Raw genomic sequence first — 22,102 nt, 5'->3', positions numbered from 1 at the left:
CAGCATTTTCACGGTTCCAGCCTCCGGACTGGAATGGCTGCCTGCGAGGTTTCGACATGGCCGCTGTGCGCAAGCGCGCGCGGCGAGCGAGGCGGGGGCGCGAGGGGCGGAGCTGCGGCCCCCTGGGCTGTTCCGACGATCGCGCACCGCCCCCGCCGCGCCCCGCGCCCGCCCTTGCTAGCAGGCGCCTCCCGCCCCCCGCATTGCTGATGCTGCTGCTGGCCGACATGGACGTGGTGAATCAGGTACGCGTTCCAGCACCGCGGACAGAGCCCGCCGCTGGCCGGCCTCCTCGCCGGGGTCGCAGCGAATCCGCCGACTCTACGAGGTGGTGGCCAGAATCCTAGCAGCGGACACCCGGTCCCCGGCGCTGGGGCTGGGGTCTGCGGCAGGCGAGGGGAGGAAAGGGGAGGTGGAGAAAAGAAGGAGTGCGCCCTTTGCTGCAGCGAGGGCCGTCCTCACTGCCGCAGCGGGGGCCGCCAGAAGCCAGTTCCTTACGGGCGACCGGGGAGGAAGAGGGGTCTTGGAGCTAGGGTATAGGCAAGGAGGGAGGGGAGGGGAGAGTGGAAGGAAGATGGGGGGTGCTGCAGATGAGCTAGGAAATAGAGCGACAGAAGGCGTGGGGGCGGGGGTGAAGGGGAGGGCTGACACCTGCCCCTTCCAAACAGAGATGGTACCCTGGTAGACGACCACCTCTTCCCCCAGAGCAGACCAAGGGGGACGACCGGTTTCGCTTCTCCCAAACCCCTAGTCTCCCTTCCCCCAGCACATATGCAGTGAAGCCATGTCCTAGCCCTCCTCCACCTTAATCAAATCAGTCCAGACCCTCTCTGCCATCGAACTCCTCTTCACCACCTCAGAACCTCGCCCATCTCTAACCAGGACTAACCCCTCCCCATCCTCATCACCTCAGACACCCCACCACCGTCATCTGACTCACCTTTACCGCTGCAGACCCCTCCCCCACCCTAGCAAACCCGACTCCCTCCCTGTTATGACTCACCTTCACCATCCAAGACCCCTTCCCCCACCCTAATGAACCCCAACTCCTTCCTCACTCTCTCCACCGGATCCCCTTCACCATCTGACTCACCTTTACCGTTTCAGACCTTCTCCCCTTCCCTAACTAGTCCTGACTCCATCCCCATCTTGCTCACCCCTGACCCCCTCTGCCATCTATCTCACCATCTCCCCAGACGTCCCCACCAGCCCTGAACCCCGGGGACCTTCTCTCAGAGACCCTGAGCTCACAGCTTCCCCAAAGTGTCACTTTCTCCTTTTCACCGCCTCTCCAAACGTCACTCCCTCCCGGAGATCACATGCCTTATCCCCAGGGGTCATTGCCTGGTGGCCTTGTCCCTCACCTCCCTCTCCATCCCCAACAACCCCACGCCTCCCCACCGTTTCTCTCCTCAGCTGGTGGCCGGGGGTCAGTTCCGGGTGGTCAAGGAGCCCCTCGGCTTTGTGAAGGTGCTGCAATGGGTGAGTGTGGTCTGGGCTGTGGGGAGAAAGAGGGAGGTAGTGGGGTCCGGAAGAGCAGGGATGGAGGAGGGATAAGGAGGGAGGGATGGATGGGGGGGGGCAGAAGGGGGTGGGGGAATTGGGCTCCTGGGTGAAGTCCCAGGGGGTTGGGGCCAGAGAACAGATGGGCTGTGATGTGACGCCACATAAGGCCAAGGGTACCCCCATTCTGAAGTGGAAGATTACGACATCCTACTTCCTCTCCTGAGGTGAGAGAGGGGCAGGGGAGGTGGAGACTGAAGCTGGTTGCTGCAGGGAGAGACGAAAAGCCAGAGAAACCCAGAGACAGTGAAGGAGACAGAGAGAATGGGAGATCAGGAATGATGGAGACAGAGATGGAAATACCAGGAAAAAAGCGATATGGAGATGGGAGAGAAACAAACAGAAAGAGACAAAGAAAAGGGAGACAGAGAAAGATGCACAGAGAACAGAGATGCAAAGAGAAACAGACACAGGAAGAGAGGAAGAGAAATGCGGTGGGGGAGAGAAAGAGACAGAGGGAGAAGAAGAGACCCTCCGGGAAAAGAGAAAAGGAGAAACTGATAAACAGAAAGAGAGGCAGGAGGGAGACAGAGAGAGCACCGTAGAGATAATGTCAGAGACAGAGCAGGGAGATAGAGACAGACAGACCAAGAAACAGAAAGACACACACACACACACACACACACACACATTCAGAGAGAGAGAGAGAGAGAGAAGAATCAGAAAGAGACACACATAGATACTAGAGAGGCAGAGAGAGAAACAGATACAGAAAGACAGAGACATCTGAGAAAGACAAAGACACATTGAGAAACAGAGACAGAGAGATACCGAGGGAAACAGAGACACAGAGAACAACAGAGACAGGCAGAATACAGAGAGAGACAAAGACAGAGACAGAGAAATAGACTGAGACAGAATAAGGGGAATCAGAGCATTATTGAGAGGTAGAAACCAAGAGAGACACTGGGAGAAAGACTGGAAGAGACAGCCACACCCCTCTAATCAGCTTGTCCTTGGGCCTTGCTGAGCCCTGATTAGGGGGTGGGGGTGGGGACCAGTCCATCTGCTGCTGCCTATGCTGGGCCCCGATCTGTCCAGAGGAGGGCAGCCCCATCCCACGTGCACACAGGCTCACCGTGGCCATCCCCATCCCTGCTGCCCAAGGTCTTTGCCATCTTCGCCTTTGCCACATGCGGCAGTTACAGTGGGGAGCTCCAGCTGAGTGTGGACTGTGCCAACAAGACCAAGAGTGACCTCAACATCGAGGTCGAATTCGAGTACCCCTTCAGGTGTGCCCCCACACTAGCCCACCCCTGGGATCCTGACAGACCTGGGATGGGGGTGGGGGTGGGACCGGCCAACACCTCCCCCCCAGCGGCTCCTGCCCAGCCCCCACCTCGGGAGACCGCACCCACTCAGGTCACTGCACATGCACTGAGCACCTACCTTGTGCCTGGCACTGCTCTGGACATCTAGGACACGTGGTGACCAAGACAGGCATAGGCTGTTGCCCTCTGGCTGTGTTCTAGTGAAGAGGAGGGGCAGGAGACTGGCAATAAACAAGATTCAGAATTTTATATATATATATATATATATATATGCACACATATATATATCCTTAAGGCAGTAGGTGCTCAATTAATGTTAGCCAATATTATTATTTAATTCCCATTCGTTCATCCCATACACATGTTTTGAGAACCTACTGTATGTCAGGTACTGCTGAAAGTGCTGGGGATATAACAGTGAACAAAACAGACCAAGCTCCCTATCCTCATGGAGCCGACATTATAACAAATAAACAAATGAATAAAGAGGATAATTGCAGATTGGGAGAAATCCAAGGAGGGCATCTTCATGCAGGGTTTTATGATAGAGAATAATGAGGGGGTGCTGCTTAGCCATGGGGAAGGATTAAGCCCAATTAAACAGTTCTGCGAGTTACTGAGCTCATACCGTGTGCCGGGTGCTAGGTACACAAGAGTGAGCACAAGCAGGCAAGGTTGCTGCCCTCATGGAGAGGCTTACCTCCTAGGAATGGGAAGACAGAGACCCACAGACACAATTTCAATAGAGGCTCCTGAGGCTCCTCCACTACTAGGACAAATCACATAACTGCTCTGGGTCTCCATTTCTTCATCTGTAAAAGGGGATAATAATACCCACCTTAGAGGGTTATGATACATATTAAATGAATTAATACTTGTAAAATGCTTAGCACAGTGCCAGGCACACAATAAGTGCTCCATAAGTGTTTGTTAAAATAAGGAAAATAAATAAGTTTAAAGGATTCAGGAAAGAGAGCAGGGATTGAGTTGGAAATTAGGGATTTTTGAGCACTAAGGGTAAATGTAGGCTCAGGGGATCACCCAGGGTGAGAGGCAAGACTGAAGAGAAGATAGCCCAGCGCAGGCCCTGAGCAATAATCAAAAGAAAAGGGGGCACCAGGGAGGCGTGGTCTGAGAGGCTGGGGAAGGGGAGGATGACAACCAGGGATCCACCAGTTCACAGAAGCCAAGAGAGTTTGGGGAAGGAGTGGGAGTTGCAGCATGGGATACTGCTGAGAGCAGGCCCTTTGGGGATCTAGAAGGCCAGAAAAATCTGTGGACCCCCCAACTCCTCCCATGTCTAGGACCTCGGGTCCTGAGGATCTGCCCTTCACCCACAAGCCTCCCAGGGTAAAAAAATCTTTGCCCTGTGTCCCCCTGACCAACCCTGCCACTGCCCCAATAATCCTCCCCAAAGACCCCTCATTCCCCCTAGAAACCCAGAAACTTAAACCCAGATCCAACTTCCACCTCCATCATTTAGCAGCCATGCAGCCCTGTGCAAGTAACCTAGCCTTGCAGAGCCTCGCTTTGTTCATCTGTAAAACAGGTATAATAATGCCTGCTTTAGAGAATTGTGGGGGAGGGTCATTAAATGAAGCAATTATGTAAAATGCTTAAGAGGTGATCAGTAAGTGTAAGCCCTTCCCTTAGGGCCTTTGCTATACAAGGGCACTGGCACCATTTGGATCCTGCCCCCCAACCTGAGGCCAGAGCTCTGGGACTTCACCCTGCTCTTTCTCTCCACACACGTTCCTCCTTATGACCCCTCCTCCATCACACCATAGGAAAGGCCTTAGCCTCACATGCCTTCCCAGTCTGCAGCCGCCCCCCACCCCACACCTCACATACACGCATCCTGTTCCATCATCCCTTCTACCCTCCTGTCTTTCTATCTGTCTCCTCCTATTTTGTAGTCCCTGGGCTCTCCCCTGCTATGTACACATTTGTTTTTCTCTTGGGGACCTGAAGTGAGGTGGGGAGAAGAGTCAACATGACGTAGGGGGAAAAACACAGGGTTCAGATTCCAACTCTGTCATTCCTATACCAGCTGTGTGACTTTAGGCAAGTTAATGCGTTTCTCGGAGCCTCTGTTTCTGCCTCCATGTACTTCATTTAATAAACATTTATTGAGCGCCTACTATGTGGCAGCACTGTTCCAGGCCTTAAGGGTACAACACTGAACAAAACAAAGGAAAAAGCCCTGCCCTCTTGTGGTTACAACAAAAATCAAGGAAAAAAGTAAAATACATGGTATGTCAGTTGGGGTATCACAGCTACAGAGAAAATGGAGCAAAGAAGGGGGCTAAGGAGTGCTGGGAGGGAATGGTTAGATTTAATTAAATAGATCAGGGAAGACCTCACTGAGAAGGTGACCAGTGGAGCAAAGCTTGAAGGAGAAGAGCATTCCAGTGCAAAAATCCTAGGGTGGGAGGGTGCCTGGTATGTTCTATGAATAACCAAGGGGCCAAAGTACCTAGGTTGGAGTGAGGGCTGAGTAATACCTATTTCACCGGCATGCTCTCAGCAATCAATGAAATGTGACTGGTACACCGTAGGTGCTCGTGAATGGTTATTTCCTCCTCTTCCTGGGACCTTGTCAGAATCTGGGGGGGGACCCATGACTGGGCGGGGGGGAGGGGAGGGAGTTCTTAGGGCCTGGGCCACACCTGCCCACCTCTCTCCACAGGCTGTACCAAGTGTACTTTGAGGCACCCACCTGCCAAGGAGACCCTAAAAATATCTTCCTCGTGGGGGACTACTCCTCATCAGCTGAATTCTTTGTCACCGTGGCCGTATTTGCCTTCCTCTACTCCATGGGGGCTCTGGCTACCTACATCTTCCTGCAGAACAAGTACAGAGAGAACAACAAAGGGCCCATGCTGGTGAGCTCCCACAGCCATTCGTATGCATACAGGGGCCAGGGGACATGGAACCTTGGGGACACAGCCATGTTCAGAGGCCACGTCAAATCCCAGACAGGCCCACATGCAAGCGGCCCTGATAACAGCCGCACACATTACTGCTGCTGCTGCTATGAGCATCAGAGACACCGAATCAGAGTGACAGGGACACACCCACAGCCCACACAGAATCCCAGACACCTGGAAACTTGCCACCTCTCACAAAACCCTACAGTCTAGATGAAAGAAAGAAGCACACAGAGGTTCATTGTGACAGTCATGCTTGTCATCACACCACACAGACACACTGATTCCTACACAGCTGTACTCATACACCCTCATCCCAGACACAAAATGACACAAATTCCCACATTCAGGTAAAAGTGGAAAGACACACTACTTTCCACAGATTTGGCAACCATCTCACAGAATCCCCCACACACACACCCACACCACATACCACAATCACACTCCCACACCCTCTGTCACATACACACACATGCACAGACAAGCCCAAGCTAGGAGGGCCACCTTCAAGTGAGTGTTGGGGGCTTCAAGAGCTGGAAAGGCAGGGGAGAGACAAGCCTCTTCTGGGAGAACCCCCTCCCAAGAAAGCCTGTGATCTGAGGAGGCCCCACAGCCCAGCATGAAGCAGCCCACTCACAGTGCCATCTCCCTCCCCCCTGCCCGGCCTAGGACTTTCTGGCCACGGCAGTGTTCGCCTTCATGTGGCTGGTTAGCTCATCGGCCTGGGCCAAGGGGCTGTCAGATGTGAAGATGGCCACGGACCCAGAGAACATTATCAAGGGGATGCCTGTCTGCCACCAGACGGGGAATACATGCAAGGAGCTGAGGGACCCTGTGACCTCCGGCCTCAACACCTCGGTGGTAAGCCCTGGGAAGCTGGCTGGGCCAGCTGGGGAGGGTGGCTGGGAAACTTAGTCTGGCATGGGGAGTGGTGGAGAGAGAGAATTAGAGGAGAATTCAAAGGAAATCTAAGAGGGCTCCCTGGAGGAGGCATGCCAACAACAGAGCCTTGTAGGATGAGATAGCAATTGTAACCACTGTGACACCACAGACTGTCCCCAAAAGGGGAACGTGAGATCTTCAGTCCAGTTAGGTTTGGGAGACCTGGATCACAGGCTCAGCCTAGTCATGTAGAATCTCTGGCAACTCAGTAAGTACCCTCTTGGGACCTGTTTCCTTATATGCAAAATGAAAGAATAACTTGAAATGTTTCCCGTATGGACGCCCCCTACTGGCCAGAGTCAGACTGAGCTCAAATCCGAGCTCTGCCACTTGCAAGCTCTACGACCTGAAACTAGTTACTCAGCCTCTCAGGCCTCAGTTTGAGCATATAAATTGAAAATAAGAGGTCCTGCTCCAAAGTTAAGTAGTGAACTAATAACATACAAAGTGCTTAGAAAAGGGCCTGGCACATGGTAAGTAGTATACAAGTGTTACAGATCCTCAGATTCCAACTCTTTTTCTGGTCAATTGCTGGCTACGAGATCTAAGCCACTTAGCCTCTCTGCACCTCAGTTTCCTCAGCTGTAAAGTGGAAATATTACTTCCTGTCCCCAAATTGAATTACATTGTATATATTTATACAAATATATATATTTGTTTTAATATAAAAGCATATATTTATATACTTTATACATGGGTATTTATACATATATTTGTATATACATATGTATGTGTATATATGCATCCATTAGTGGTATATCTACATATTTGATAAAAATTTATGCTTAACATTTTACTATATATTACAAAATTAGGTTTACTATATTTTGTACATGTATAAACGTGTATATAAACACATATATGTAATACTGATATATCTCAACATCCCCGGGAATCTGAATTCTAACACGCCCCACGCCCCCCTCCCCACCAAGGTGATTTTTGTGCACATTGACATTCATGCGCTGGGACTCGGAGGGTCGGGGTGTCAGAAACCACCACCCTCCGGGCGCCCGCGAATCCAAGCCCAACGCAAGCGGCCTCGGTGTTCCCCGGGGCCGCCAGGGCAATGGGCGCAGGACGACAGCCGAGCTTTGTCTCCCCGCAGGTGTTTGGCTTCCTGAACCTGGTGCTCTGGGTCGGCAACCTATGGTTCGTGTTCAAGGAGACAGGCTGGGCCGCCCCATTCCTGCGCGCTCCTCCCGGCGTCCCCGAGAAGCAACCGGCGCCCGGGGATGCCTACGGCGAGGCAGGCTACGGGCAGGGCCCCGGCGGGTACGGGCCCCAGGACTCCTACGGGCCCCAGGGCGGCTATCAGCCTGACTACGGGCAGCCCGCCGGTGGCGGTGGCGGTGGCTACGGGCCTCAGGGCGACTACGGGCAGCAAGGCTATGGCCCTCAGGGTGCGCCCACCTCCTTCTCCAATCAGATGTAGTCTGGTGAGTGACAGACAGGCGGGGCGGCCAAGGAGGGTTCACGAAAGGAGATGGGCGGGTTAGTGAACCAATAGGAGTAGGACACTGGCCGGACAGGTAAGGATGGGAATTTGAAGGAGCCAATAGAGAGGCGGCGCTACGTGCTAAGGGCGGAAAAGCTAGCCAATGGTGGAGAGCAGAAGAGTGGTGTTTGAAAATGGGCAGAATGAAGAGCCAATGGGAGAGAGGTAGAAGTGCTGCTCTGAGAGAAGGGAGGGGAGAGAGAAGTGGGCAGAGCAACCAATGAAAGGAGGGAATAACAGGAGGACTTGCGTAGTGGGAAATCCGCTGGGCGCAGGAGCCATGGAGGGAAGAAGAGGTGGGTCTTAGCCAATACGTTATGATAAGGCCAACAGATGATGAGGGTAAACGGGCTTGGATCATGAAGGTCAGACAAGATCACTAATCCGAAGGAGGTGACAGATCTGCCACCTCTCCACAACCCTGGAGGCGAGGGAGGTGGTGTGGAATTTCAAAGAAGGAAAGGGCCGGGGCGGAGCGGGGCGGGGTGGGGGGGCGCATTGGAAAGTCTTGCCGGCCTTCTTGTTGGGCCTCAAAAGAGAAGCGAGATTTCCCTCAAATGTGAGGGGGGAAGATGGGGAGTAGAGGCAGGCTGATGGCGTTAGAGGGGAAAGGCAAGGAGGTGGCAACACATGGGTGGAGGTAGCTTCTGGCACTTGGCCAGGATGGAAAGGGCAGGGAGCAGTTTATCAGGCATCCCATATCTAATTCATTAAAAATTCCTGTTGGCTCTACCTTCAAAATATATCCATAATCTTCCCACTGTCCCCCTGGACCTCTTCACTGGTTTCCACCCCCATTCCCATTATATTCTGCTCATGGCGTGGGGAACGATCCTGTTAAATCCTAAATCACGCCACGACCCTCCTGTGTTCAGAGCTCAGAGCTCTACTGGGGCTCCCATCTCACTCAGATTCAAAGCCAAAGCCAAAGCTATGGCCCACGAGACCCTACACAATCTAGCCCCACCCCTCACTTCTCTGACCTCTCACCTCCAACCACTCCCCCGCACTCTGTTCCAGCCACACTGGCCACCTCCATGTGCCAGGCACAACAGTCCAACTTCACAGTCTTGGTACTTGCTTTCCCCCTGGAGTTTCACACCCACACACACTGATAACCTTACCTGGCCAACTCCTTACAAGTCCCTTTTCTTACCTCTCCCTGTGCTTTTCTTTATCACAGTCTGCAATTATTAGTTTATATGTTTATTGACTGTCTCTTCTACTAGACTAGGGGATGTGACCATGACTAATTCACGCTACAGACACATCACCTAGAGCACTACTAATGTTAAGAAACATTTATTGAGGAAATAAAAGAAACAACATAGCATGAGACATTTTACTATCATTTTACTTTTCTCTGCTTAAAATCTTCACTTGATTTATACCTTATCCAGAGTCAAAGCTGAAGTCCTCACAGCCTTGTCTACAAGCTCCTACGTGACCCCATTACCTACCTCTCGGACATCACCTCCTACCACTCTCACTTGCTCACTCCATTGAAGCCCCACTGATCTCCTTGCTGTTCCTCAAACACACTAGGTGTGGTCCCACCCCAGGGCCTTTGCACTAGCTGTGCTCCCTACCCGGAATGCTCTTCTCTCCAGTTATCTGCATGGCTCATTCCCTCACCTCCTTAAGTCTTTATTCCAATGTCACTTCTTCAATGAGGTCTTCTCTGACTACCTACTTACTACAGCAACCTTTCTTCCCCTACTGTCACTCCTAATCCCCCTCGCCCCAGTCTACTTTTTGTTTTTCCATTTCACTTATTATCACCTTATGTCCTACTAGATAACTTATTTATACATCATGGTAATTGTTTAAAGTCTTTCTCCCCTGCTACAATGTAAGCTCCACGAAGATAAGGATCTTTGCTCTGCTCAATATAGTTTACCACCAATGAGGAGAACAGTACCCGTTAACAGACTTTTTTGGGTTGGGGGAAGGGGAAACCATAATTTCTTTGGTACCTAATCTAGTGGAGGCAAGGTATATCTTCCCAGCAGGGGCAGCTGGGATGAAGCTGACCCCAAGACTATAAGTGAAGGAAGAAGGAAGGAAGAAAGGGCATGGCAGATAGAGGGTGAAGCCAGGGCAGAGGCATAGCAGCCCAGCCCTTCCCTAAAGGCACCACCTGTGTCTGGACCCCCTCTCCTTTTGTATCTTTTGTCTCCACAGGTCAGTGCAGCCCGGGAGGACCCCGTTGGTAGGCAAGAGCTCAGGAGAAGGACTGCCCCCCATTCCCATCCCTACACCCCAGGTCTCCACCCCTCAAACCAGGAGACCCTTAACTGTCTTTGCTGTTTATATATATATATATTATATATAAATATCTATTTATCTGTCTGAGCCCTGCCCCCACTCCACTCCCCTTATGCATTAGGGACCCGATCTTGCATGGGCCCCTCTCTTACCCCTACCCCTTCCCCTTCATCCTTGGGCCCCTCTCTGTTCCCTGGCCCTGTGCCCTGAGGTTGGGGGGCTCTGTAAGGGGGACAGGGAGGAGACAGAAGGCTGTGTGGGGAGGGTGGGTGTGAGTTCAGACTCTCTCCCCTCTCTCCCTCCCCTCCTACCCAACTCGGGCCTTGATTCCTCTAGCAATGCCTGAACAGGGGCCATTAGGGAAAATTCAACCCTGAAGAGAGGAGAAAGGCAGAGACTGGGGAAGCTTGGGACCCAAGGTGGTCTTGAAGAGGACCTCTGGAGTGGACGGGGCTAGTAAGCAGAGGGGTTGGGTTCCAGACATCCTGGATCTGGAGTCTGAAGAAGAAGGGTGCCCTACAGCATTCTAGAATAGGGCTTAGAGGGAGGCTGAGGGTGTGGTCCTAGAAGGGGTGGAGCTTCGAGTGAGGCAGCGGGTGGGCCCACAGTGGGCAGGGGTTGGAGTAGGACAGGGTTCTACGGAAGGAGTGTGACTTGGGACCTGGACACTGGGTTTGGAAAAACGCTAAGGGCGTGGTTCTAGAAGGGGTGGGGCTTGAAGCAGGCAGTGGGTGAGGCCCCAGAGTGGGCAGGCCTTGGATTGGGACCAGAATCTATGGGAGGGGTGTGGCTTGGAACACTCGAGAGACTGAGTTTGATTCTAAAGGGGGCCGACCTTGGGCAAGGCAAGAAGTGGAGTTCTGGAATGGGCCAAACTTGGAGTGAGGTCGTGGTCCGGGTTCTAGACAGTTCGGGGCTTAGAGTGGGGCGTGCATGGTGGTTTCTGAAGGAGCAGCCCCGCCCCCGCAAAGGAGCAGTGAAGAAAATATGTTTTAAAGTGGGTGGGCTTGGCAGTGGGGAGGGCGAGGTGAGAGGCTTGGTCAGGAGCTGAGGGATGGGTTTTGTTAGGGGTAGGGGGGAATATCCCTGGCCAAGGCTGAGGACTGAGGTGGCCTGGGAAGAGATGAGAGATAAGACTTGGAGGGTAAGGGGTGGGATCCAGAGAGAGGCACCCCCCACACCCTTGCCAACCCCGAGATGGGACAGCTAGGCAATCAGAGGACAGAGCCAAAGGGTCTGTGAGGCCGACCTACCCTTCTCCCCCCACCCCCCGGCCTCCTCCCTCCCTCCACACCCCCATCCGTCCCGGAGTGGTTGGAGGCCCGGTCTGGAGCCCCTATCCTGCACCCTCTGCTGTGTCTGTGACGTCGGTAGTGCCTGTGCTTGTGTGTTGCCATTTTGTCTGGCTGTGGCCCCTCCGCCTCCCCTCCAGACCCCCACCCTTTCCCGTGCCCTTCGGTATTGTTTGAAGACTCCATCCCCGAGGAGGAACAAATATGATTAATTCTTCTCCCCTAAATAAATTCCTCAACCACCTAGTCCACATGGCTCTTACTTCTCAGTGTGTCTTTTTGGAGGGGGGAGAGAAAGATGGGGAAGAGGAGGCGAGAGGAAGCTCCGCCTCCGACCTGCTGGACACCGTTCGAGTCATCCCACCATTTTCGGCCCCTCCAACAGTGTCTTGCCGAGCTCTGTCCTCTGTGAAGCCTCGCCTGCCGATCATTCTAAGTCACGCTCTGAGTAGCCCTGCCGACTGCCCCACTACTGGCCACCGAATGCCCAGTCTTTCTAGGGTTCAGTTCTAATTCTGGTCCCTTAGCCATGCCCCTTCCCAGCCCCTGTGGAGCCCTGTCCTTGAATCCCCAAACGGTTCAAAGGAAGACTTCCCTCTAGCCACCCGCCTCGCATTCTTCAGACCCTGATGTCTCTCTATCTCCTTGTCTCTGCTCCAGCTGGAGAACCGGGAGACAGACTAGGCTGCGAGGCCGGGAGGCGGGGCGCCAAGGTGACTCGTTAGTTCTTTCATTCACTCCCTATAACCTGTCTCAGGCTCCTCCCTGGGGCAGGGAGGGGCGGGAAGTGACCAGGATGTGCGTAATGGGGCGCGGTGGGGGTGGGTGAGGTCCCCGGCGCCCACGATGAAGGGCCCGGCTGACCGCCGCCACCGCGGTGCCTAATTAGAGACCCTGGCCGGGCACCGGAGTTCTGGCTGTGTGCCGGGGACCCCCTCCTCCCAGCCCCGAGGCATAGTGAAGCCTGAGAGCGCGGAGAGACTCCTAGCTCAGGGAATGAGCTCAGGGAAAGAATCACTGGAGAGAGAAAAGTGGGAGCAGGGGAGGGAAGGCTTGAAAATCTATTTCTCGGGACTTAGGGGTCATCGCAGCTGGGCCTGTAAGGTTGGGGAGCGAACAGGGAAGAGGGCCTCGGAACCTGGCCGGTAACTTTAGCCCCCTCCGCATAAACCTCAGATAACCCTGGCTGTGAAAACTTATGAGAGCGGGGACGTGGGACGGGGGCATAAAATCGAGCTCTCTGATGGGGTGAGGGAGCACCAGCTGGGGCTGCGATGGGGTTGGGGACCGTTCTTGCAGCATTCATCCGGGGGAAAGAGACCCTCAGAACATCACCAGTGGGGAGGGGGCCAAGAGGTGGCTTTAACCCATCCCCCAAATAAACATCCAAGATAAATCCACACGAAGCGTCAATACAAGTACTGTAGCGCACACTCCTTGCAGTCAGGTCGCCACTTCCAAGTTCCCACTCCACCACTACAGAGCCCTCAAGCCCTAGAATGTCCTGTGAGAGACCATGTGGAACCCTGGGGGCCGTGTTTTCTGAGGCCCAGCTGCCGCCCAGGCAGGAGTGCAAGGAAGCTTTCGTGCACGGCGTTCCTGGGCTGCGCGCCCCTCACCTCTAGGCAGGGGGCGCCTTGGCCCGGGAGAGACAACAGGCCCAGGGGCGGACCCCGCTGGGCGCGCTCCTCCTACGCCGGTGTCAGGTTTACGGAACCGAGAGCTCCCCTGCCGGACGCGCGGTGGCCAGACGGCCACAAGGATTCCATTCGCCTGACCCGGCCCGGCTTGACCCTGCCCGGGCGCGCCATGTTCGCGCGTGGGTCCCGGAGGCGCCGCTCCGGGCGCGCGGTGAGCGAGACTCAGGGCAGCGGTGGGGGTCGGGGTAAACTGAGGCCCGGGAGAGGGAGCAGGGGATAGGGATAGCGAGGAGGCGCTCCCAGAGGATCTGGGAATCCCCATCCTCAGGGTTCCCAAACCGGAGGGCCTGGGGCTGCTGGAAGCATGTGGATGAAGGAACGTGGAGATCTGGTGGCCCTTGCTCCCTAATCACCTTTCCGCACACCTTTATCAGCACCCCGGGGACCTGGTGCACTCCCCTCTCGGGTGAATTATGGGAGGGGATTCTGAGAGCCAAAAGATTGGGTCCTGGAGTCCTAGATTGAGCAGGGGCCTCCTGAGCTTATGAGAAAAGGGACCTCCCCCTGTACCTTGGCAGAAGGTGAACTGAAGAGTGAGGCCCTACACTCCTGGGGTGCCCTAATACTGAGAGTCGAGTGGTTGGGATTTGTGAGGAGAGGGCTTCCAGGCTTCCACTTGAGCCAGGAAGCTTTTGCCTTCCTAGATGGGAGGGTCTCCCTCTTCCTTTGGAGGGGCTGTCTGGGTGGGGTCTGCGTTTGGTGGTCCAGAAGAGTGAATAGCCCTAGGATATGAGGGGTAAGGGCCAAGGCTTCTTGGGGTGTGGGTTTCTGAATGGCTCAAGGGCCTCCTGAGATCCTGGAGGAGGGTCTCAGTTCCTTGGGTATGAAAGGGTGAAGCCAGGGTTTGGGGGATGGGCTCTTGAGCTTCTGAAAAGAGGAGCAGGGCTCACGTGGGGATCCCAAGTAAGGATAGGGTCTCAGATTCCTACCCTGTGGAACTGGAGTGCTGCTGGCTTCCTGAGTGGAGAAGGGGCCGAGATGAGGCCTGAGAGGAGACACCCAGATTAGGGGCTCTGCTCTGGTGGGGAGAGTACTCTGAGTTCAGGGGGAGGTGTTTTGAGGCTGGGTGAGGGTAGTCCGATGCTGGCCCGGGGAGGGCAATTCCCTGAAAGGGGCGGCATATAGGGAGGTGGCCTCAGCTCCCCCGCCTCTACCTCGGTTGTGTCCCCCTCCCCCGTGCTCTGGGCTCTGTCCCAGCCTGCCCGGCGTTGCCCTGGTGGGACAGGCCCCGGCGTGTGGTTGTCGGCCTCGGAGTGGAGAGGCGGGCGTTGACTTCTCTCTCCCTCCCCGCCCGCGCGCAACTCGCCGGGTCCCGCGTCTGCCCCCGCCCACTACAGCCTCAAGAGGCAGAGGACCCGGACCGCGGCCAGCCCTGCAACTCCTGCAGGGAGCAGTGCCCCGGCTTCCTGCTGCATGGCTGGAGGTAGGTGACCATCCCAGGACCTTGTCTTCGTCAGGGTCCTGCCCTTAGGGACCCCCCCCCCCCACCGAGACTTAGGGCACGCCCCTAGGCTTGAGCCAGGTCTTAGAGAAAGCTCAGGTCCAGAGCCCCTCCCCTGACTCATTCCCAATTGTCCAGTTCCCAGGAGAGCTCCGCCTACTACACAGCCCCGCCCCCAGAAGTTTTGAGTCCCATCTCTAGGGAGATCCTCCGTCCCGGGCTCTAAGCACCGCCCACTGACCTCCAGCCCCCTTCTGGGGCTCAGAACTCCTCTCCCAGACCCAGGTCCTATCCTCCTTGTGGAGCCCTGTACCCAAAACGTCCCATAAAATACCACAGACAGAGCCCTACTCACTCAGGCTCAGAGCCCCACCCACTCACAAGTTCAGAGCCTCAGCACAAGCTAGAGCCCGCCCCTAGGGAAAGTTCCCCCACCACGTCCAAAGTCATGAGGGGAAAGCCTTAGATTTATAACTCCAATCTCAGACTCAGAGCCCCACCCCTACTCAGGCCCGTTGCCGGGAGAGTGTGACCCAAGTCCCAGTGCTGAAAGTCAGGGGATGGCCTTGAGACCTCCCACAGCCCCACCACCCCTTCACATCCTCGGCCCAGGCCCCGCAGCCCCACTTCCAGCTCACAGCCCTGCCCCCAGCTGGCCGCTCTGCCCCTCACAGCCCCCGCCAACTCCCCACAGTAGTCTGGCTCACAGCCCCACCTCCGCTCAGCACCGCCCCCAGGCCCCTGTCTGGCTCGGAGTCTTTTGCTGGTGATAATCTGAATGTCTCTGGCCCTCGGTTGGACTTCCTTGGGCTGCCAAGGGGTCCAAGTGGGCCAACCCTTAGGAACTGACCCCCCATCCCGGTCCCCTCAGAAAGATCTGCCAGCACTGCAAATGCCCACGGGAGGAGCACGCCGTGCACGCAGTGCCTGTGGACCTGGAACGCATCATGTGTCGGCTAATCTCAGACTTCCAGCGCCACTCCATCTCTGATGACGACTCTGGCTGTGCCTCGGAGGAGTATGCCTGGGTGCCCCCTGGTCTCAAGCCCGAGCAGGTGACCAAACGCCACCACCCACTCTTGCTCACCACTGGGCACACACACATGCACACTCAAGTGGGAACCTATTTCCAGGGAAACTCTAGCGTGCGTGGTCAGACTGTGCATGTCCTTCTGACCCCTCTGTGGTCTAGCAGGGAACCCTGATTGATCGCTGAGCCAGTTCCTCAGGACCTGTTCACCCCTCTCCTGTCCTCCCCTTACCTCAGGTCTTATCCCAGCACTTCATTCACTTCATTTCCATTGATTGATTCATTCAGCAAACAGTCACTGAGCACTTACTGCATGTCAGACAATGTTCTAGGCACTGAGAACACAGCAATGAACAAAACACAAAAAAATACATCTGCCCACATGGAGGTTGTATTCCCAAAGGGAGCAAGAGCCAATAAGCAAACCTGTAAATATATGTCAGATGGTGTAAGGGCTATGGAACAAATAGAGCAGGGAAGTGGAAGAGAGGGGGGAGGGAGAGAGAGAGAGAGAGAGAGAGAGAGAGAGAGAGAGGGAGAGAGAGAGATGTTAGAATTGTAAATAGGGTGCCCAGGTCAACCTCTGTGAGAGTATGATGTTTGAGGGTCTTGAAGGAGGTGAGGATATGAGCCATGCAGATATCTGAGGTTAGAGCGATCCAGGCAAGGGAAACAGCTAATGCAAAGGCCTTGAGGCAGGAGTGTGCTTGGCATGTATGAGAAACAGCGAGGAGACCAGTGTATGTGGAGCACAGTGAGCAATGGGGCGAGTGGTTGGAGGTGAGGTCAGAGATGGCGGAGGCCATGGACAGAACTTTGACTTCCACTCTGAATGAGGGAGAGGACACAAGAGGCTTGTGAGCAGAGAAGGGATGTGATTTGTCTTAGGACTTAACACAGTCCCTCTGGCTGCTGAGTGTAGAATGGACTGTAAGAGTGAGGGTGGAAGCAGGGGATCAGTGAAGGGGAGGCTACTGCAATGGTCCAAGTGACTGATGATGGCACTGGCAGTGGAAGTAGTGAGCGGTGGTCAGATTCTAGTTAAATTCTGAAAGTAGAGCTGAGAGGATTTGCTTGTGGGTGTGACAGAGGAGTCAAAGATGACCCCAAGGATGGATGGATTGACTGATATGGGGCAGGCCAAGGCAGGAGCAAGTTTGAGGGCTAAGAGCAGAAGTTTGGTTTTGGCTATCTGGAGTTTGAGACGCCTGTTGGACATCTGAGTGGTCACGTTGTCTGGAACTCAAGTGAGAGGTCACAGGGCTGGAGGTATGCATTTGTGAGGCATTAGCCATGAGATGGTATTTATAGCCATGAGGGTGGATTCGATTCCCAAGGGACTGAAGGTAGCCAGAGGCAAGAGGACCAAGGACTGAGCCTGAGGACCCTCCCACATTTAGGGGTTGGCCAGTTGAGGAGGAACCAAAACAGGGACAGAGAAGGAGCAGCCAGTAAGGTAGGAGGAAACAAACCCAGGGCTGTGTGGTGTTCTGGAAGCTAAGGGAACAGTGTTTCCAGGAAGAGGGAGTGATCAGCTGTGTCCAGTACTACTGATGGGTCAAGTTGGATGAAGACTGAGACCTGAACAATGAGTTCAGCGATGTGGATATCATCAATGACTATGACAGGAATAGCTTTGGAGGAGAGGCCGGGACAGAGGGGGTGGGGAAGCCTGACTGGAGTGGGGTCTAGAGAGAATGGGAGGAGAGGAAGTGGAGACAGCAAATGCACACAACTCCTTCAAGGAATTTTGCTATAAAGGGGAAAGAAAAGTGGAGCAGCAGATGGAGGGAAAAGTGGGGTCAAGACATGAGGGAACTCTCAGTAGGCTTGGGAAGTGGCAGAAATGATCTGGCCTGTAGGGAGGAGGGGGTCAATAGAAGTTCCCTCCCGATGACTTTAATTTTCTCAGAAAAGTAGGGACCCACCATCCCACTGCATCACCCCTAGTCTCAATTGTTTTCTCCCATCCCCCATGTCCTCCCAGGTATACCAATTTTTCAGCTGCCTTCCAGAGGACAAGGTCCCCTACGTCAACAGTCCCGGGGAGAAGTACAGGATCAAGCAGCTGCTGCACCAGCTGCCCCCACATGACAGTGAGGTGAGGAGACAGAAGACAGGAAGGGCATGCCAGGTAGGGGACACAGCCTGGACAAATGCTGGGCAGCTGGAAAGAAGTGGGCAGGGTCAGAGGAGGAAAGGTGAGCTGATCTGAGGTGACAGGTCTGGACAGGCAGGGGCAATCCGGGGACATTCCTTGGCAAAACCACAGCTGTGCCTTGGGAGAAGAGGTAAGGGGTGGGTATTTCAGGCAGGAAGCACCATCTATATAAAGGCCTAGAAGTAAATTTTTTTGAGCACGGATGAAATTTGGAAGAAGGCTGGGGGCAGGCATCAGGGGAGGAGCCTGGAAGATCCCCACTACTCCAGGCACAGTACTGCACAGCACTGGAAGAGGAAGAGAAGAAAGAGCTCAGAGCCTTCAGCCAGCAGCGGAAGCGGGAGAATCTGGGGCGTGGCACCGTGCGCATCTTCCCCGTGACCATCACTGGGGCCATCTGTGAGGAGGTGAGCCATGGAGGGCCTCAGTGAGTAATGGTGCCTTTGCTCCAAGCCCTGGGGTACAGGGCCCATCTGCCAGGCCCTGGAAAGAGTTTTCTCCCCTCCATGCAGTGTACATGGGGCGTGGGCTATCTCTTTGGTCCTCTTATGATTGAGACTTGTCTTTAAGAACCAACCCACAGTGGCAGGGCCTGTCTCTAGAGCTGGGTGATGGGTGGGATTTGTCTCTAAGGCCCCCCTGGTGGGTGGAGCCTAACCTTAGATCTTACCGTTAGGTGAGGTCTGTTGCTAAGATCCCCCAACTGGGCCTGGCCTGTCTCTATGGTTTCCCCAACCCCCTAAAGGGGAGACTTGCCTTTAAGGCCACCCACGAGGAATAGGGCCTGTCTCTGTGGTTTCCCCCAGGAGCAGCGCCCTTTTCTAAGGCTCCTGCTCCCACCTCCACCCCTGGCCATGTAGGCAGGGCCTATCTCAAAGTTACCCCCTGGATGGGGCCGGTCACAAAGGCCACGGGGAAGGCCCACATGTGACACGCCTTGGCTGACTCCCATCCATCCTACCGTCTTGGTGATGGTGACGGCGTCCACCTGTCATTTGGCAGTGCGGGAAGCAGATTGGAGGTGGGGACATCGCCGTGTTTGCCAGCCGTGCAGGCCTGGGTGCCTGCTGGCACCCACAGTGCTTTGTGTGCTCCACGTGCCGGGAGCTGCTGGTGGACCTCATCTACTTCTACCATGCTGGCAAGGTCTACTGTGGTCGCCACCATGCTGAACGCCTGCGCCCGCGCTGCCAAGCCTGTGATGAGGTTCGTGTCTCTCTGCCCAGGGGTGTGAACGGAGGGTGGGCAGGGGCAGGCCCTTCTGATGGCCATGGATGGCCTTTGCCCCCCAGATCATCTTCTCCCCTGAGTGCACAGAGGCCGAGGGCCGGCACTGGCACATGGGTCACTTCTGCTGCTTTGAGTGTGAAGCGTCACTGGGAGGGCAGCGCTATGTCATGCGTCAGAGCCGCCCCCACTGCTGCGCCTGCTACGAGGCCCGCCACGCGGAGTATTGTGATGGCTGTGGGGAGCACATTGGTGGGTGAACATGGGACTGGATGGGGGATGGATGGACAGCTGGGTCACAGCCCCACCCCCAGGATTCTTCCTGGGGGCATCTTCCAGGCCCCATCTTCCGTTATACCCCATACTTTAAGTCTAGCTCCAGCACTGTAGCCCTGTACCCTTCCCTGCAATTCCATTACCAATGTCCCCCATCATGCCATACTTTCTAAACCCCACCTACACTAGGCACCACTACACATCTAGGTCCACCTCCAGAGTGCCCTCTAATTCCTAGCCCTGCCCCCCACCAGAGCTACCCTCCTACCCTCTCAGCCTGGCCCCTACTCCAAGCTATGCCCTATTCTCTAAGACTCTCCTCCATCAGCCTAGGTAGACCCTACCTTCTAAGCCAGACCCTACTCTCTAAGACCCACTCCCTTCCCACCAAGGCCATGCCCTACCTTCTAGGTCCTGCCCCCACCACCCAGGCCTCTTCTTCAGGTCCACCTTCACTCTCCTTCCACCTGAAGCCACCTCTTAATGTCTAAGCCTGACCCACATCTTGGAGTCCAATGTCTACCCCCACCCTGGGAAAGAAAGGGCGGCAGAGGAGACATTTATCCGCCAGTTTCCAGGAGAGAAGGATGAGGAAGGGCCCCATTCTGGAGAGGTGGGGGGAGAGGGCGTCTCCGGGTACCCTGCCTCAGATTCCCTGCCTCTTCCCAAGAAGGGCCCCTATTCAGGAGGGTTGGGAATATGCCTGGGGGCTCTGCCTCAGTTTTCCCCCTCGTGTCCATCCCCGCAGGCCTGGACCAGGGCCAGATGGCTTATGAGGGCCAGCACTGGCACGCCTCAGACCGCTGCTTCTGCTGCAGTCGCTGTGGGCGAGCCCTCCTGGGCCGCCCCTTCCTGCCACGCCGTGGCCTAATCTTCTGCTCCCGAGCCTGCAGCCTGGGGTCCGAGCCCACGGCTCCGGGGCCCGGCCGCCGCAGCTGGAGCGCAGGCACGGTCTCCACACCTCTCACAGCCTCTACAGCCTCTTTCTCTGCTGTGGAGGGGGCGTCTGAGACCTCCACCAAAGGCACCAGCACCGAGCCAGCGCCTGGTGAGCCAACCTTCCAGCCACGCCCAGCCACTCCGGTGCCCCCGCCTCAACCCTGTCCCCTCCCCTTGATTTGCCCAGGCCCTTCACCTGTGGCATCCCTGGCCCCGCCCCCATCACAGCCCTGGCTCCGTCCCCAAACCATTCCAGGCCTAGTCTCCATCCCCAACTACACCCCAACGTGAACCCTGGTTCCACCCCACTTCTGTACGGGGCCCTTCCCCTACCTCAACTTGTCCCAGCTTGAGCCCGAGTTCCTCCTTTCCTCCAAACCCTCTACCCGTCACCCTCTGCCCCCAGGCCCCGCCCCCATTCTATCCCAGACCCTGTCTGCTCCAGCCTATGCCACGCCCCTTTCACCAGAAGCCACGCCCCCACCCCGGCCACACCCCATACACCAATCCATCTGGTCCTATTCCTCCTGCTTTCAACCTCCTTCCCTCCACCCAGAACCTGCCCCAGGCCCTCACATTTCCCAGACTCCCCACCTCGCTGCCCCGCCCCATGCCTGCCTCCACTTTCCCAGTCCTGATAGGGGAGAGAGAAGGCCCTTTCCAAAGACCTCCCCAGGGCTGGGGTAGGGGTGGGGTGAGAGATACAGGGAGTCGCTCCATCTCTCTTTCCAGCTGCAGGCCCCGAGGAGCCTGCCCGCTTTCTGAGAGGGGCCCCTCACCGCCACTCCATGCCTGAGCTGGGGCTCCGCAGTGTCCCTGAACCACCCTCAGGGCCTCCTGGCCAGCCGGACCCGCGCCCAGAAGATGGTGCCTTTGGTCGCCAGAGCACCCCACGCGTCAGCTTCCGCGACCCTTTGGTGTCTGAGGGAGGCCCGCGGCGGTCCCTGAGTGTGCCCCCAGCCCAGCGCCGCAGGCCACGCAGCCCCCCGCCCAGGGGCCCCACACATCGCCGCCACCACCACCATCACCGCTGCCACTCCGGCAGACGTCGCCACCATCAACGTGACTTGGGATCAGGGTCGGACTCGGGATCTTGCTCCAGCTCGCCCTCCAGTCCCAGTTCCGAATCCTCAGAGGACGACGGCTTCTTCCTAGGGGAACGCATCCCACTGCCCCCGCACCTGTGCAGGCCAATGCCTGCTCAGGACACTGCAACTGAGACCCCCAATTCCCCATCTCCACAGCTCCCCAGGAACTCTCGCCCAGGGATGCCTCGCCAGGCCAGAGACAAGAACTGCATCGTGGCTTGAAGGAGTGACAGTTCTGGAGGGCTGCGTTCTCAAGTCAGTGTAGATGATGACCCACCCCCCCCAACTTAAGTCATAAATCCCCTGCCTTCCTCCCTCCTTTGTCTGTTTGTATTACTGAAGTAATTTAATATTTGTTTTAAAACAGGCCTGGCTTCTTTACCTCCTTGCTCCAGCTGCTCCAGCTCCCCCCAGTTTTCCCCCTCCTGATGCTTGAGATTTATCTACATTTGATCAAAGGATTAATTTATTCACTA

General features: G+C 55.6%; 2 protein-coding genes across 4 annotated transcripts; both read left to right on the top strand.

The window, feature by feature from the left end:
• Positions 1–209: 209 nt before the first annotated feature.
• SYP (synaptophysin) lies at positions 210–11,980 on the top strand. Of its 2 annotated transcripts, XM_068533199.1 has the most exons (8): positions 210–245; positions 1,417–1,482; positions 2,671–2,795; positions 5,524–5,719; positions 6,434–6,625; positions 7,815–8,145; positions 10,389–10,416; positions 10,809–11,980. In XM_068533199.1, exons 1-6 carry the CDS (start codon positions 210–212, stop codon positions 8,139–8,141), a joined length of 942 nt encoding a protein of 313 aa, XP_068389300.1. In that variant the 3' UTR covers positions 8,142–8,145; positions 10,389–10,416; positions 10,809–11,980. The 2 variants fall into 2 exon arrangements, with proteins under 2 accessions (XP_068389300.1, XP_068389299.1); XM_068533198.1 differs by having other exon boundaries at positions 10,389–11,980.
• Positions 11,981–13,509: 1,529 nt separating this feature from the next.
• PRICKLE3 (prickle planar cell polarity protein 3) lies at positions 13,510–22,096 on the top strand. 2 transcript variants are annotated; one of them, XM_068533439.1, is made up of 10 exons: positions 13,510–13,615; positions 14,802–14,887; positions 15,777–15,960; positions 17,923–18,036; positions 18,366–18,503; positions 19,099–19,302; positions 19,389–19,575; positions 20,348–20,647; positions 21,271–21,881; positions 21,994–22,096. In XM_068533439.1, exons 1-9 carry the CDS (start codon positions 13,574–13,576, stop codon positions 21,846–21,848), a joined length of 1,833 nt encoding a protein of 610 aa, XP_068389540.1. In that variant the 5' UTR covers positions 13,510–13,573; the 3' UTR covers positions 21,849–21,881; positions 21,994–22,096. The 2 variants fall into 2 exon arrangements, with proteins under 2 accessions (XP_068389540.1, XP_068389539.1); XM_068533438.1 differs by lacking the exon at positions 21,994–22,096 and having other exon boundaries at positions 21,271–21,985.
• The last annotated feature ends 6 nt before the right edge of the window (positions 22,097–22,102 follow it).

This window comes from Eschrichtius robustus, chromosome X (genome assembly GCF_028021215.1).
Source record: "Eschrichtius robustus isolate mEscRob2 chromosome X, mEscRob2.pri, whole genome shotgun sequence".
Lineage (NCBI taxonomy): Eukaryota > Metazoa > Chordata > Mammalia > Artiodactyla > Eschrichtiidae > Eschrichtius > Eschrichtius robustus.
The sequence above is the reverse complement of the archived record's forward strand: the minus strand, read 5'-3'. Positions and strand labels throughout refer to the sequence as shown.